Genomic DNA, 14,738 nt, shown 5'->3' on the forward strand with positions numbered 1-14,738 from the left:
CGTGCTTTTTTTGGTGGCATTCAGACACTTGTAAACACAGATATCAAACCAACAGAGGAACAAAACAATTGTTTCTCTCCATGCCCGATGAAAGTCCAGCGGTATGAAGGAAACCAGAACATTTCGGATTCTGACGCCCGACTTTTTTGGTGTCCGGCAGGTGACGGTGGGTGGTCAGCCCTGTGAAGTGATCAACAGCACCTCCTTTGAGATCAACTGCCAGCTGAGTCCGGACAGCGGGCTCCCTATCGGTATAGCCTATCCCGTGGCTGTCAGAGTCAACAACCTGGGTAACGCCGTCCTCGCCATTCCGAGGGAACTCCACCGTCGTTTTGCACTCCTGCCCGTGATCGACTCGGTGACGCCTCACATCGGCAGCCCCGCCGGCCACACCAGGATCTTCATCCATGGCTCCGGATTCAAAGCGGGACTTGTGACGGCAGCCAGTAAGCTGTGCGCTGTTTTATCACTGAACTACACCCAGATCGTGTGTGACACCTCCCAATCCAACCCGCACGCCGGCGACATCATCTTCATGGCGGGAAGGATCTTGAGTACCTGTCACTCGAACTGCTCCTTCCTGTACTCATCGTCCATCGCCCCCGTCGTCACAAGCATTTCCCCCGACAACGTCAACGAGCCAACCGGCGTCACCATTTCCGGCACAGGTTTCGGAGACGACATGGATGACGTGGCGGTTTACGCCGACTCGGTGGAGCTAGAGGTAACCGACGTGACCGACGAGCTAATCGCGGTGAGCGTGGATGCCCTCCCCGCAGGCGACCACAAAGTCCTCGTGATTGTGAGGAGTAAAGGCCTGGCGTCCGGCTACATCACCCTGACTAGCGTTCCACAAGCCAACCTGGAACCCGATGCAGGCAGCCTGGCGGGCGGCACTCCTCTCACCTTCACCGGGAATGGCTTCGCTCCAGGGAACACGAGTGTCAAGGTGGACGGGGAGGAGTGCGCGATTCAGGAGGTGACGCCCAGTCTCCTAAAATGTCTGACGCCTCCCCACGGCAAGGGGCTCGTGTCCGTCACAATCCAGGTCTTCTCGGTAAACTATCCTCCCCTCGGCTTCAACTACTCTGCCGCACTCACACCAGTGGTTACTTCCATCAGCCCCACCACAGGTAATTCTGTCCCTTGAGGACATTGTAGTCATGTCCTTTGGTTGATTTTTGGCCAACTTGCACTTTTGAACAATTTGTCGGTGCAGAAATTCTTGCGGCTACTCATCTCCCCTCCTCTTCCTCGCGCCTTCCATCCCCATAGGGCCGAGCGGTTCGGTTATCACTCTGACGGGCTCCGGATTTGGCACCGACCCGGAGCAGGTATCCGTCACCATAAACCACGTGAATTGCACCGTGTCTGATATCAGTGACACCCAAGTACAGTGCACCACAGGAGACAACCCAGGGGGCATGTATCTGGTCAGCCTTCATCACCAGGTCAAAGGTTACGCCCAGTCAGAGGTCATGTTCAGCTATGAACTGACTCTCAGCGCTGTGCAGCCGGACGAAGGTGAGCGGCTCGCTCATCATTTCGCGGTTTGGTTTCTGGAATAACCGGGTGCAGTTGTTGTTACTCCACTTATTTTCTTCTGTCTGCGTTCTAGGAAGTTTTGGTGGTGGGGCGCCTCTCGTCGTCCAGGGCACCGGATTCGACCCGCACAACTCCCGAGTGCTCATCTGCGACCAAGAATGCGAAGTGGACAGAGAAACCTCCACGTCCACTCGTCTCTACTGCCAGTCCCCGACCAACAACGGTGAGAAAACCCACGTTCCTGTAGTTTTTGATCAAATTTTTGATTTTTTTATCCGGTCATCGCTGCTCTTCTGAGTCAACAACTCGAGGGCATAGATTGTACCAAATGCGGCAGACACTCAAATGGGCAGGAAGCTAAAGCTGTAAAAGACAACCTGGACTTTAAAAAAAAAAAACACATCAGCGTCTTCATAACAATAATGACACGGGAGATGATCCTTGACAAAAGCTCAATAAGGAAAGAATGCAGCCCTGCCGGTTTTTATCGCCTGAGAAATCGCACCGGTAGCTTGAAAGGCCCTTCAAGAAATGTTGTTGGTCTTTAAATGTGACAGATGTGACAAGAAGATATTGTGATGATGAGTCATCTCTGCTCCCCCTCCACCCCCAATGCCCTTTGTTTTGTTTTGTTTTTTGCGTTGATTCACGCTCTCCCGCGTGTCCCTCAGGCACGGAGACCGACGTGAGTTGCGTCGTCGCGGTCGTCAACGAGCACGACGCCATCGACGTGTCGGACGGCTTCACCTACAGGTCCCTGCTCACGCCGGCGATCGCCGAGGTGTCCCCGCGCAGGGGAGGCACAGCCGGAGGCACCAGGATCACTATCAGCGGCTCGGGTTTCAGGTGCACACCCACGTCACTGCTTTCATTTTAGCATCACCGCCTTGTTGGCTTTCGTTAAAAAAAAAAAAAAGGAGATACTGAGAAGATACAAATCACACACTCGTCTTGTGTCTACTGCCCACCCAACACAGACCGTTGGATCCCTGGTTGGATTCCAACAGTAGACCTTTCTGTTTGGAGTCTCCATGTTCTCCTACTGTCCTCCAGGTTCTCTGGTGTCCTCCCACAGTCCAAAAGCATGCAGGAGGTTCATCGCAGACCCTAAGACCGACAGAAATACAACCATTTACTCCCTCTTATAGAGACATACAATGACCTCCTCTCCACCACGGTGTCCAATGTCAGCAGACTGAGACACAGAGCGATCACAGAACTGCCCGTCTTGGTAATCCAATCATTTCAGATGAAGCTGCCCCAAAAAAAAAACAGCGCCGTAGAATAGAAACGTTTTTCAGCAACTTTAGCATCAGCAACTTAAAATGAAAAAAGAAAGGGCGATATACTTTAAACTGGATTTCCCCGATTACCCCTTGTGTCCAAATCTAGTAGAAGCCTCAGGGTGGATGTTTTCAAAATACGACTAGGATATTAGGCCACTCTGGCTCCAGCGCCTCAGTTTTTCCGGGCTCGAGTAACATCTTCATGATCTCATATGTATTCAGACAGCTACCGCTCCTTTGTCCGAGGCGGGGAATCCCAAGGAACGGGTTCATGTCGGCTGATAGGCAACACGGTGCCTTGAGGAGCCGGGTTTTACCTCGCGAGATTTACACGGCCAGATCACTTGGAAGGGCGGATTACGGATTGCGCTCAAAAAAAAAAAACTTCTGTAAAGGCCTAATGACACAGTAATAATGCAAAGCGAGATAACTTAAATCTCCCAGGGAATCACCTCTTGAAGGAACGCCGATGCTGCATGTCATAATAAATATGTAATATTCACCAGCACAACATAAAAGTTTCTTATTATGGTATCATTAGGCTTTATGTGGATTATATCAAATTTAGATGCAACGTTCTTATAAAATGAACCCTATCAATTCCGATATGGGACATTGTTTTTGATTGACATGTTGCGACGCCGTGTCGATCTTACAGCTCTGACGTGTCTGAGGTCAGCGTGACCATCGCGGGCTCGGTGTGCGACGTCCAGTCCGCCAGCGAGACGCAGATCATCTGCGTGACGAACGCCCAGCCGCGGTCCCAGGAGGCCAAAGTACGCGTCAGCATCGGCGACCGGGGCATCGCCAGGATGGTATGCGGGATTTCCGTTGCGTTTTTTCAGCCTCAAATGACTCCTTGGAGAAAGCTGTTATATTTTATCAACAACTGTTTCTACAGGACAACGCAGATTTCTTCTACATCGACGTCTGGTCATCCAAGTTCACCTGGGGCGGGCTGTCCCCGCCGGAGAGGGGCGCGTTCGTCGTCATCACCGAAGGGCAGACCATCCTGCTGGACACCAGCACGCCGGTGCTGAAGATGCTCCTCATTCAAGGTATGGGCTCTTTTAAAACTTTAAACCTTATTCCTATTTTAAACACCTGTACCACCAATCATGTATTATATTCCGAGTGCTTCTTTTCTCCAAGGAGGGACGCTGGTGTTTGACGAAGCGGACATCGAGCTACAAGCAGAGAACATCCTGATCGCCAACGGCGGGCGGCTGCAGGTGGGAGAGGAGGGGGCGCCGTTTCAGCACAAAGCCATCATCACGCTCCACGGCAACCTGCGCTCGCCAGAACTTCCTGTTTATGGGACGAAGACACTGGCGGTCAGAGAGGGAGTGCTGGACCTGCACGGTAGGAAAAGCCACACCCGAGAGTTACTTTGACATTTGAGCCACTCACGAGTCCTACCTCACTTAAATGTTTATTTTAACTTGAATTTTAATTGATGCTTTCATCCCATGGACCACCAATATATATGTATACACACACACACACACATATTCACAATACATAGGACTGTCTCAGAAAATTTGAATATTCTGATAAAGTTCTTCATCTTCTGTAATGCAATTAAGAAAACAAAAATTACTTTTTCATGATATTCTAACATTTTGAGATAGGACTTTTGAGTTTTCTTAACATGTAAGCAATAATCAGCAATATTAAAATAGTAAAAGGCTTGCTATATTTCAGTTGATTTGTAATGAATCCACAATGTATGACATTTTTGTTTTTGTAATTGCATTACAGATGATAAAGACCTTTATCAAAATATTCTAATTTTCTGAGACAGTCCGGTATATTATATCTAGATCTATCTGTATATATGATCAGTCAGTTATAAAAGCAGATCATGAATACATGTTGACTCAATCAGTTGTATTATGGCTAACATTTCAAAATATAGCTCTTCTGTAGATCAAATACACACATACACACAGACACACACATCTATAACTAGAGATATAGGTGTAGATTAGCTTTAGATATAGATATACACACATAGATAAATATGTGCTCATATAAACATAGATAAATATATTCTATAGATTATATATTCATATTAATTTGACATTACATTTTGAATAGAAAAGGGCATGCATGTAGTGCGACAGAGAAAAACTCCCCACAAAAATGTATATGGGCCTACATATACATATATATATATACTCCACTGGATAATCAATACATTAAGTATATATCTGATTTTCAATCAGTTATATGGACAGATATGTACTACACATAGCCCTCAATCAGTTGTTTGCTTGCCAACATTTCAAAATAAACATAATTTATGGACCATGCGCACACATATATGCACTTCTATACATATTATATATTCTAATTTATAGAGTATATATAAGATAAGATTACTGAATACTTAATTGATCCCCACCAGGGAAATTCGAATCATTGTCTTTTAAAAATGATAGCCGAGTTTTTCAGAAAGCAAACAATCAAGGGCCATATGTAAGGAGTTGATTTAGATGGAAAAAAAAAAAATTGTCAAAACAAGACCATATATATTTACATATCTTCAATCTACACAAATATTGACTTTAAAATCACGGGTAAAGTGCTACAGCTAAAAAAGCATATACAATCAATATTTGTGTCTGTTTAGAGCATATAACTGTATGCTTTGTTTTTCTCCGCGGGACAATTCACATGGCCTTTACCCGTGGTTCTATAATCGATATTTATGAAGTCAAATTAATTCCCTGGGAGGCCAGTCAGCTTCATCAATCATCTGTCGCTTATCCCAGCTGTCACCGGGCCAGAGGCAGGGCACACCCTGGGCCGGTCGCCACTCAATCACAGGGCCACATATATAGACAGACATTTACTCGGGGCAATTTTCCAAATTTTTTTCAATTAACCTGCATGTTTTTGGACTGCGGGAGGAAAACCCACACAGTGAATATGCAAACTCCACACTGAAAGGTCCCCTTGTCGGAATTGAACCAGGGTCCTTCGTGCTGTGACGCCAAAGTGCAAAACCACTGCGCCCCAATCAGCTTCAATAAATAAATGACTAACTGAAATTTCACCTTGTATAAAAGGCAACTTCTATTCTTTTTTTAAATGCATTTCTCAACCCCTGTGTTCAAGTCATTGTCGTATGGTATCCCCAGGTATCCCGATCCCCGTCCCCTGGACACACCTGGCCCAGACGGCGAGCGGCGGCTCCCAGACCCTGTCCCTGATGGAGGCAGTCACTTGGAAAGCGGGAGACGAGATCATCATTGCGTCCACCGGTCACAGGTACAAACACACCTTGCTGCGGAAGTTTGGTCCGCGTGTGTGTCAGTCATTAAATCCCAGAAGGAATACATCCTGACGGTTTTAGGGCACAAATTTGTAAAAGCCCCCTTTCTTGGGAGGGAGAACGGGTACTCCTGCAAAATATTCAAATCTCTGATCATCGAATGTGTGTGTCGGCATGATTATTCATTCATTACAAGCAGCTCAAATAAATTGTATTATTCAATTATTAGCCTTTATTATAATTAAGCAATGCTCAACATTATTTAGATAAATTACAGTATGCCAGGTTTTTAATTATATACCAAACAAATCATGCAATTATGAATATGACATGATCGTGCACTGAATAATGTGATTTTAAAACATCACATTGGTAGCAGTTTAAACAGTTTAACAAACTAAAAAATTTGAAGAAAAAATAAAACGTGCGATTTGTGTTAATGATAGAACAAGGTTAATGAATAGATAAAAAAATAAGGGAAGTATTTTGTAATGGCTCGGGGAACTGGGCGGCCTCGAGGTAAGGAACATACCTGAAGTGAATTTAGATATACATGTCTATAGTTGGTTTTTTTTTGTTCGTTTCCAGGCACAGTCAGAGAGAGAATGAAGTGAGGAGGATTGCCACGGTCTCATCTGATGGTCGGACCCTTACCCTGACCGAGCCCCTTGAATACGACCACCTCGGAGTGACCGTCACCCTGCCCGATGGCACAAAGCTGGAGGGCCGGGCCGAGGTGGGGCTTCTCACCAGGAACATCTTGGTCAGGGGCTCCCAGCACGAAGAATGGCAGGACCAAATCGAAGCCTGTCCAGATGGTTTCAACACAGGCACGACCTTTGAGGCTTTACATTTCAACTCACGAGACTCATTTAAAGTTCTTGATTGATTATTAATTCCATTCTGCAGGTGAATTCGCCACCCAGACCTGCTTCCAAGGACGATTTGGAGAAGAAGTAGGAAGCGACCAGTTTGGGGGCTGCATCATGTTCCACGCTCCCCGGCCGAATGAGAACCTCGCCATCGGAAGGATTGAATATGTCGAGGTACCGCACATGTTCCGAGAACTCACTCTCAGATTATATGCCCAGGTTTTATTTTTTTCCTAATTGAAGCTTTGGTGCCTTAGCTGTTTCACGCAGGCCAGGCCTTCAGGCTCGGGCGCTATCCCATCCACTGGCATCGGATGGGAAACATTGACTACAAGTCCTACGTGAGGGGCTGCGGCATCCATCAGACCTTCAACAGGGCCGTGACGATCCACAACACGCACCGGCTGCTGGTGGAGCACAACGTCATCTACAACATCATGGGCGGCGCCTTCTTCATCGAGGACGGCATCGAGACGGAGAACATCCTGCAGTACAACCTGGCCGTGTTCGTTAAACAAAGCACCAGCCTGCTGAACGACGACGTCACCCCGGCCGCCTACTGGGTCACCAATCCCAACAACATCATCCGGCACAATGCCGCAGCCGGGGGGACCCACTTCGGCTTCTGGTACCGCATGCACGAGCACCCCGACGGCCCTTCCTTCGACCCGAACATCTGCCAAAAGAGGGTTCCGCTCGGCGAGTTCCGCAACAACACGGTGCACTCTCAGGGTTGGTTCGGCCTCTGGATCTTCCAAGACTATTTCCCGGTGAAGGATGGAAGCTGCCGCGGCAACACCCCCGAGCCGGCTGTGTTCAGTTCCCTCACCACCTGGAACTGCGAGAAAGGAGCGGAGTGGGTCAACGTGGGCGCCGTGCAGTTTGAGAGCTTTCTGATGGCCAACAACGAGAAAGCCGGAATCGAAGCCAAGCGGATCTTTCAGTGGGCCGTGAGCGGCTTCGGCGAGGAGGGAGGGGCCACGGTGTCCAACAGCATCATGGTGGGTCACGTGGATGAACTGGGACTGGGAGACGACTACTGCACCCGCCGCGGGGTCATCACGCCGTTCGACGACGGTATGAGCGTCCTCAATACCAAGTTCATCAACTTCGATCGCGACTCCTGCACGGCCGTCGGAGTGACGACGATCGACGGCACGTGCGGGGACAGGTGCGGCGGCTGGGCCGTCAGATTCGCCGGCATCCAGTACTTCAACTCACCCAACAAGGCCGGCTTCAGGTGGGAGCACGAGGTGCAGCTGGTGGACACTGACGGCTCGCTCACAGGTACGCCGTCTCCAGCCCCCTCTCTTTGCTAACCCATACATTTTGTCGTAAGTCACACTTGTGCACGACAGTTCAGATGCCATTGCTCACCGGTGCTGAATATATATTCCCGTGCCAACTCGTTTTCTAGGCAACATCGACCATAAGGTGGTTCCCATGAGCAGGCTGCTGGACCCGGCTCACTGCTCCGAGAGCGCGGAGTGGAGTTCGGGTTTCCCTGGTGCCGTGTGCGATCACACCGTCAACTTCCATCGTTTGTCGTTCAACAAGCCCACGCCGAGCACTTTGAGCGGCAAGGACGTCATCTTGACCAACGCGCACGGTAACAAATCGCAGACCTGCTAATGGATCTCAGATTCGCAGAAGAATCAAAACCGGGGTTGATTGGATGAACAAAATACCGCTTGAATACGGGGGCCTCAAATTAGTCAGAGAAATAACTGGAATGCACGGTGGTTAGTGCTTCTGTCTCACAGCGAGGAGGTCCTCGCTTCAATTCCGATAGGGGGGCTTTGACTGGCTGTGTCTACGTAGGTTTCCTCCAGGCTCTCTGGAGTCCAAAAACATGCAGGAGGTTCATGGGAGGCCCTTAATCACCCACTTGTGAGACTGACAGAGTGAATGATTCTTTGTCTCAATGTGACGTGAATGAAAAAATGAAGAGATGGATGTCTCTATTTGCAACCTTGTGAGCGCTCCAGGGCGAACCCCGCCTCTCGCCAAACGACAGGATAGGCTTGTGCCACTCTCCTCAACCTGACAGCACGATCAGCAGTATTGAAAATGAATGAATGAATTAAACATAACTGGACGAAGCTAAAAAAAGCCTTTTCCGTGAATCAAAAGTAGATGAGGTTTTGTTTGGTGTTCTGATTGGAAATTGAACCTTCACAGGGAGCAGTGTGGTTCCCTTCCTGAAGAAGAGGATGACTCACAAGCTGGGCTGGATGGCCCTGCTGCCCTCTGGACACACGTACAACTGGTACTTTGACAACATGGACCAAATCACAAACATCACATACAAGGCCCGCTTCTACAGCTTCAAGGTACCTACAGGCCACTCCTGTGAAACAGATGCAGCGGGACAAATGAAGTGATCTCGAAGCTGCCTTCTGCCCGGTTCAAATCATCCTCTCTCTTCCCCACACAGCCGGATCAATACGTGATCATCAATCACAACTTCACCCAGAGCCCCGACAGGTTCCGCGTTGTGGACAACAGGAACGGATCTATGGCGCCGCTGACTTTCAGCAATAACAGCAATGGCGACTGGTACTTCGACAAGGACTCCAATGATCTCTACTACATGGGTGAAAGACACTTAGATACAGATTTATTGGGTTTTGGTGCAGATTTGCAAGAATTATTGTTCACTTCATCGTTTTTCATTCATCCTCTGACCTTCCATCGCTAAAGTGTCCGGGAAGATCAGCGATCGACGGCGGCGGCACAGCGTGGATCGCTCCACAATCGACGTTGACGTGAACCTCGGGGTCTTCCGCTGCTTCTTCCCCAACTGCATCCCACCTCCTCCGCCACCCCCAGCAACGCTCACCCCTCTGCCTGACCGTCGTCCCGACGACTTCATGTACGACCACTGGTTGTCCATACTAAAAAGAAAGCCAAAATTAAACGTATGACTTATATGCACAAAATTTGGTAATCATTTTTCATTGTGCATTTGTTTTTTCTCCAGTCTGTGGTCCAACGCCTCCTTCTGGGAAAATTCTGCCGAAAACAACTTCACCGCGCCAGCAGAGGGCGCCAATGTGGTGATCCCAGGAGGTAAGGTCCCAAACATAAAACCGAAAACAAACATTTTTAACTTACAGTGGGAAGGGAAACTAATTAATAAACACACTTTATGTAATAATAATTGTAATGAATTACAGGTACTTTACCGAAACCTGATAATTTCTCTGATTTTAAGGCTGATAACAGGCTTGATTTTGAAAGGAGGTTGGTTCTCAACTGACCCTGAAAACTTCCAGTGCTCAAAGTAAAACAACAAACATTTGTATTACTTGTTTGTTGTTAAATGCTACAAATGCTAAAGATGCTAGAAATGCTAAAAAGCAAAACGATGCTGCCACAGGGACATGGGTGGTCCTTGACGGTGACACACCCCCTCTCAACAAGCTGACCGTGGTGGGAGTACTGGAAATCCCCGACACCATGAACGCCACATCCAACCGACCTGCTCGCGCCGTGCCCAAATACAGCAACGTTGTGATCGACGCCGTCTACATCTCGATCCAGGTAGGAGCTCAGTCTTCTCTGCTTCAGAACACGAACGGTTTAGATTTGCAATAAAGTTCTGATTTCAAATGCAGATATGAGAATATTCGGGCCCTTGGCTGTTTTCTGAGTCTCCCCTCTCCGTCTCAGGGCGGCCGGCTGATCGCAGGATGGCACGACGAGCCCTTCATGGGTCACCTGCAAATCAAGCTTAGAGGAAACCACGGCACGCCCGATTGGCCACTGCCTAACGGGCCCAACCAGGGCTCCAAAGTCCTAGGTAAGAACTTGTCTTCAGGTGGAACATACAGAAAATGGTATTATTTTGTAGTATTCATGTATTCATTGCTCTGTCTCAGGTGTGTTTGGGAAGTTGGAGCTCTACGGACAGCCGCATGATGTTTACCACAGCAAGCTTGCTGCAACTGCTGACGCCGGCACCGACACTCTGACGCTGGCCGAATCCGTGGACTGGCAGGTATCTGTGGATATTTGAAAACAGACAATTGTTTCTAGATGCACAATTAATAAGATTTCATCAATCAAGTCAGATTTTTTGATATAGTGCCAAATCACGACACAGTTGTCGGGTGACACCTTCCACTTCGAGCAAGTGCGGATCACACTCTATAACAGGGGTGCCAAACTCATTTCTCATCGGCCTAGGTAGATGTCAAGTGGGCCGGACCATTAAAATAATAGCATACTCAGCAATAAATAACCAAAATATTATGTCTTTCCTCTGTTTTGATGTAAAGAAGTACAAGGAAATTAGGAAAATCTTGGAATTTAATGAACAATCCTTTTACAAAATACTTCATGAAACACCTCATATTTCCTTTGACAAAAGTGCAATTTACTTTTATCATTCACATGGATGTATTGCAATCATGCGATCCCACTGATCGTACAAAGGCACAAAACTTTAACAAGGACTTTAAGATTAAATGAGACATATAAAGAAAAGGATTTTTAAACCATTTACACATGTGCATATAACATCTAAATTGAATCCCCGCCTACACCCTCCAAACTAAAGAAAGTGCTATTAAATGTGTGAGGATGAGAGTATTCACCTGTCCTGTAAATGTGTAAACTCCATCCATGTAAACATGCATACTCATACAATACATACTGAAAATGTATGGAGTTGCATGAACAGTAGAATTCCATCATACTCTTTTATAGTGAAGCTGGTGACTAACATTAAAATGCACATTTTCGCTAGCAATTAGCTAGCTGGCTTTTACCGCTGCTTCACTGATTTCTCGGCTATGGGTGAAAGTGGACGCTGTTTCCTCAGATCCGCCAGCAATTCGTTGATCTTATCTCTCCTCAGTTGTCTTTGCTAGCTGTCATATTTTTAGCTCTGATGAGTCTCGTGGTGTCGCCGAATATTATATTCCTTAAATACCGAAACTTGTTACAAACACACCTAGCACAAAGGTTTCCCGTGCGTCTCCATAAATAAATAGGGCGTAGTCAATTTTTCTTTGAGAATTCTACACTCTTTAACTACTTTTCTCTGTTTTGATAACAACATTTTGGCTAATGAGGGAGTAGCGGGGAGGTAGAGAACAGGGCAGAAACGACGTCATAACAAGCAGCAGGTGGTGCATTGATAACGTCTGCTGATTGGTCCGTCTCAGTGATGCAGATTGTCGTCTACTCTGACCAAAATAGTGCGCCCCCTAGTGGATTTTTTTTGAATTGCAGTTAATTAAAAAAATTTAATCCTTGTCTTTTATGCATTTTTTCACTTTCAAATTATCCTGCGGGCCTGGTCGAACCCCCTTGTTGGCCGGTTCCGGTTTGACACCCCTGCTCTATAAGATGATCTACAGCAACCCAACATTCCTCCATGACTACTTGTCGCTTGGCGATGGGGGATGAGGAAACACTGCCTTTTCGCGGTGCAGAAACCTTGAACAGATACAAGCTCACTTTGGGCAGCTTTCTGCCTCGAGCGGTAGAAACAGAATGAGGGGGTGTGAGGGTTTGGTGGGAGAAACACAAATGATCTATTTATAATAACAGTTGTGCAATAGGAAGGATGGGAGGCATGAGAGAAGTGCATCAGTAGAGTAATCCTATGGCAGCAGAACGAGAAGCTAGCCTAGCGCTGCCTATACGTTTTCCATAAAAGAAACGTTTTGAGCCTGTGCTTAAAATGTTGTCCACGTGTAGAGAGAAAGATGGATTTTACTAAATTATAGTGACATCACCCCCGTGGCCTGAGTACAGGATAAGCGATACAGCGAATGCATGAATGAAAGAATAATTACACCAACTGTGTCATGCCTGATGGGGTCAGAAATCACTTGGGATTTGTCGTTGAGACTCAAGCGGATTCATGTGACTGTACAAGAATTCAAAGTGTAGCGTCCGCATGTGAGGGCTCGGGGTCACGACAACGACACGCCCCCGCCGGCAGGCATCGCTAGCGACAACGGTTAGTGATCGCACGTCTGTTTGTTTGTCTGTTTCAGGCCGGAGACGAGGTTGTCATCTCCACTACCAGCTACAATGCATGGGAGACCGAAAAACGCCGGATCACGCTCGTGTCCGACAACGGACGAGTTCTGACTCTGGATCGACCTTTGACCCACACTCACATCGGTCAGTACGACCTGTGTAAATATTTGAATGTATAGGAATACGATGTATGAATTACTGTCATTTTACAGTAACATTAGATGGTTTTTTTTGGCAGATGTGTTGAGTTGATCTCAAAAAACCTAAAATACTTCGGTGCGTTTTCCAGGTGAGACTCACTCCGTCTCGGGAACGTCACACACCTACACCCTGGCAGCCGATGTGGGCCTTCTGACCAGAAACATCAAGATCATCGGCCAGACGTACGCAGAGATGACGGAGGAGTCCTTCGGAGCCAGGCTGCTGGTCGGCTCCTACTCCTGGGCCGGGATCGACTACAAGGGTGAGTGGTTCGTCTCTATTTTGAAATAATTCCGTCGCACCGGGTTCATGTGTTCCCATGTTGATTTCTCCAGGCAAGGCTCAAATCAGGAACGTCGAGTTTTTCCAATCCGGTCAGGAAGGCTGGATCGATGACTTTGACCCTCGCTATTCCGTGGCCTTCCTCAACGTGGGAGAGGTAGCCCCAATCTCTGCAGGACTCTTGCGGTTTGGGAGCAAAGGAGTAAATGCTCTTTCTTTGTCTAACAGGTTCGGGAAGAGGAGTCCTACCTCCAGGGCTGCGCTTTCCACGACGGCTTCGCTCCGGCCATCGGGGTGTTCGGGACGGAAGGGCTGAGGGTGGACGATAATGTCATCCACCGCACCGTCGGAGAGGGTAAAGATCACGTGTCAGAGAAACTCGCCTTCTCTTTTTTTATCTTCTTTTTAACGTGTGTCTTTGTGTTTACAGCCATCAGGATTTGGGGCAGGAACATAACAGTGAGGAGGAACCTGGTGACGCTGTCGCAGTGGCCCGGATCGTACCAGGACCGAGAGGAGGATTTCAACTTCGCCTGGAATGCTGCCATCGAGGTCTGTCCTTTGGATATATAGGAACTTTTTTCAACTTTTCACCATATGTGAAGGAATGAATGACAAAAATCACGTATTTCAATTTGGTATCAGGTCAACGAGGGAGTGGACGTTGTTCTGCAACATAACATCGTGGCAGGATATGAGCGGGTGGCGTACCGCATCGATGGAGAGCCGTGTCCAGGTGACGCCTCCGTCATATATTCCAGTGTATTCAGTCAAAAACAGCATTGCTGGCTTTTCCAATCAAACTTTTTGTTTTTCTGAACAAATGGATGCACTTGTGACCCGATTACTGGTCTGCGTAGGTCACGGAAACGCGAACGAGAGGTGGCTTCACAACGAGGCCCACGGCGGTCTGTTCGGGGTCTTCATGAACAAAGATGGCCTCCCGGGCTGCAGCCACATCCAGGGCTTCTTCATCTGGAGGAGCTTTGACTACGGCATCTACTTCCAGGTGAGAAAACTTGGCTCATGTACAAGCTCAACCACCCGAAAACAACAGACTCAATCTAGACGAACCTCCTCCTCAACCTCCTGCCAGACCATCATGAACGTGGTCGTTTCCAACGTGACCTTGGTGGACAACGGGATGGGCATCATGTCCCTCATCTACGCGCCTCCCTCCGTCTCCCACGCCTTCGCCGACAAACAGGCCCACATTAAGGTGAGAGTTAGCGCGTTTTCTGAGCGCTTTCCCTCGTGACACTCCGAGCCCTG

At 47.8% G+C, this 14,738-nt stretch overlaps 1 protein-coding gene and 1 long non-coding RNA gene across 2 annotated transcripts in view; one reads left to right on the forward strand and one right to left on the reverse strand.

Annotated features, from left to right (window-relative positions):
* The window catches only part of pkhd1l1.1 (PKHD1 like 1, tandem duplicate 1), a 41,639-nt gene that overhangs the window by 16,806 nt on the left and 10,095 nt on the right, over nt 1-14,738 (forward strand). The window contains exons 39-65 of the mRNA XM_086178259.1: nt 161-1,133; nt 1,276-1,524; nt 1,619-1,768; nt 2,217-2,391; nt 3,490-3,646; nt 3,733-3,889; nt 3,984-4,193; nt 5,978-6,107; nt 6,700-6,941; nt 7,021-7,157; nt 7,241-8,270; nt 8,401-8,592; nt 9,165-9,316; nt 9,421-9,580; nt 9,687-9,858; nt 9,967-10,055; nt 10,366-10,529; nt 10,659-10,788; nt 10,868-10,986; nt 12,998-13,127; nt 13,273-13,446; nt 13,520-13,623; nt 13,695-13,821; nt 13,897-14,018; nt 14,112-14,202; nt 14,327-14,475; nt 14,563-14,685. Of these exons, the coding sequence (XP_086034385.1) occupies nt 161-1,133; nt 1,276-1,524; nt 1,619-1,768; nt 2,217-2,391; nt 3,490-3,646; nt 3,733-3,889; nt 3,984-4,193; nt 5,978-6,107; nt 6,700-6,941; nt 7,021-7,157; nt 7,241-8,270; nt 8,401-8,592; nt 9,165-9,316; nt 9,421-9,580; nt 9,687-9,858; nt 9,967-10,055; nt 10,366-10,529; nt 10,659-10,788; nt 10,868-10,986; nt 12,998-13,127; nt 13,273-13,446; nt 13,520-13,623; nt 13,695-13,821; nt 13,897-14,018; nt 14,112-14,202; nt 14,327-14,475; nt 14,563-14,685 (5,808 nt within the window). The remainder of the gene's footprint in view (nt 1-160; nt 1,134-1,275; nt 1,525-1,618; nt 1,769-2,216; nt 2,392-3,489; nt 3,647-3,732; nt 3,890-3,983; nt 4,194-5,977; nt 6,108-6,699; nt 6,942-7,020; nt 7,158-7,240; nt 8,271-8,400; nt 8,593-9,164; nt 9,317-9,420; nt 9,581-9,686; nt 9,859-9,966; nt 10,056-10,365; nt 10,530-10,658; nt 10,789-10,867; nt 10,987-12,997; nt 13,128-13,272; nt 13,447-13,519; nt 13,624-13,694; nt 13,822-13,896; nt 14,019-14,111; nt 14,203-14,326; nt 14,476-14,562; nt 14,686-14,738) is intronic.
* LOC147216344 (uncharacterized) lies at nt 9,763-11,725 on the reverse strand. The gene is made up of 3 exons (XR_015109164.1): nt 11,585-11,725; nt 10,915-10,990; nt 9,763-9,880 (listed from the first exon to the last, which is right to left on the reverse strand). It is a non-coding gene; the product is annotated as an uncharacterized LOC147216344 (long non-coding RNA).

This window comes from Fistularia commersonii, chromosome 30 (assembly GCF_037954325.1).
Source record: "Fistularia commersonii isolate RoL2024-O1a breed Wild chromosome 30, RoL_Fcom_v1.0, whole genome shotgun sequence".
Taxonomy (NCBI): Eukaryota; Metazoa; Chordata; class Actinopteri; order Syngnathiformes; family Fistulariidae; genus Fistularia; species Fistularia commersonii.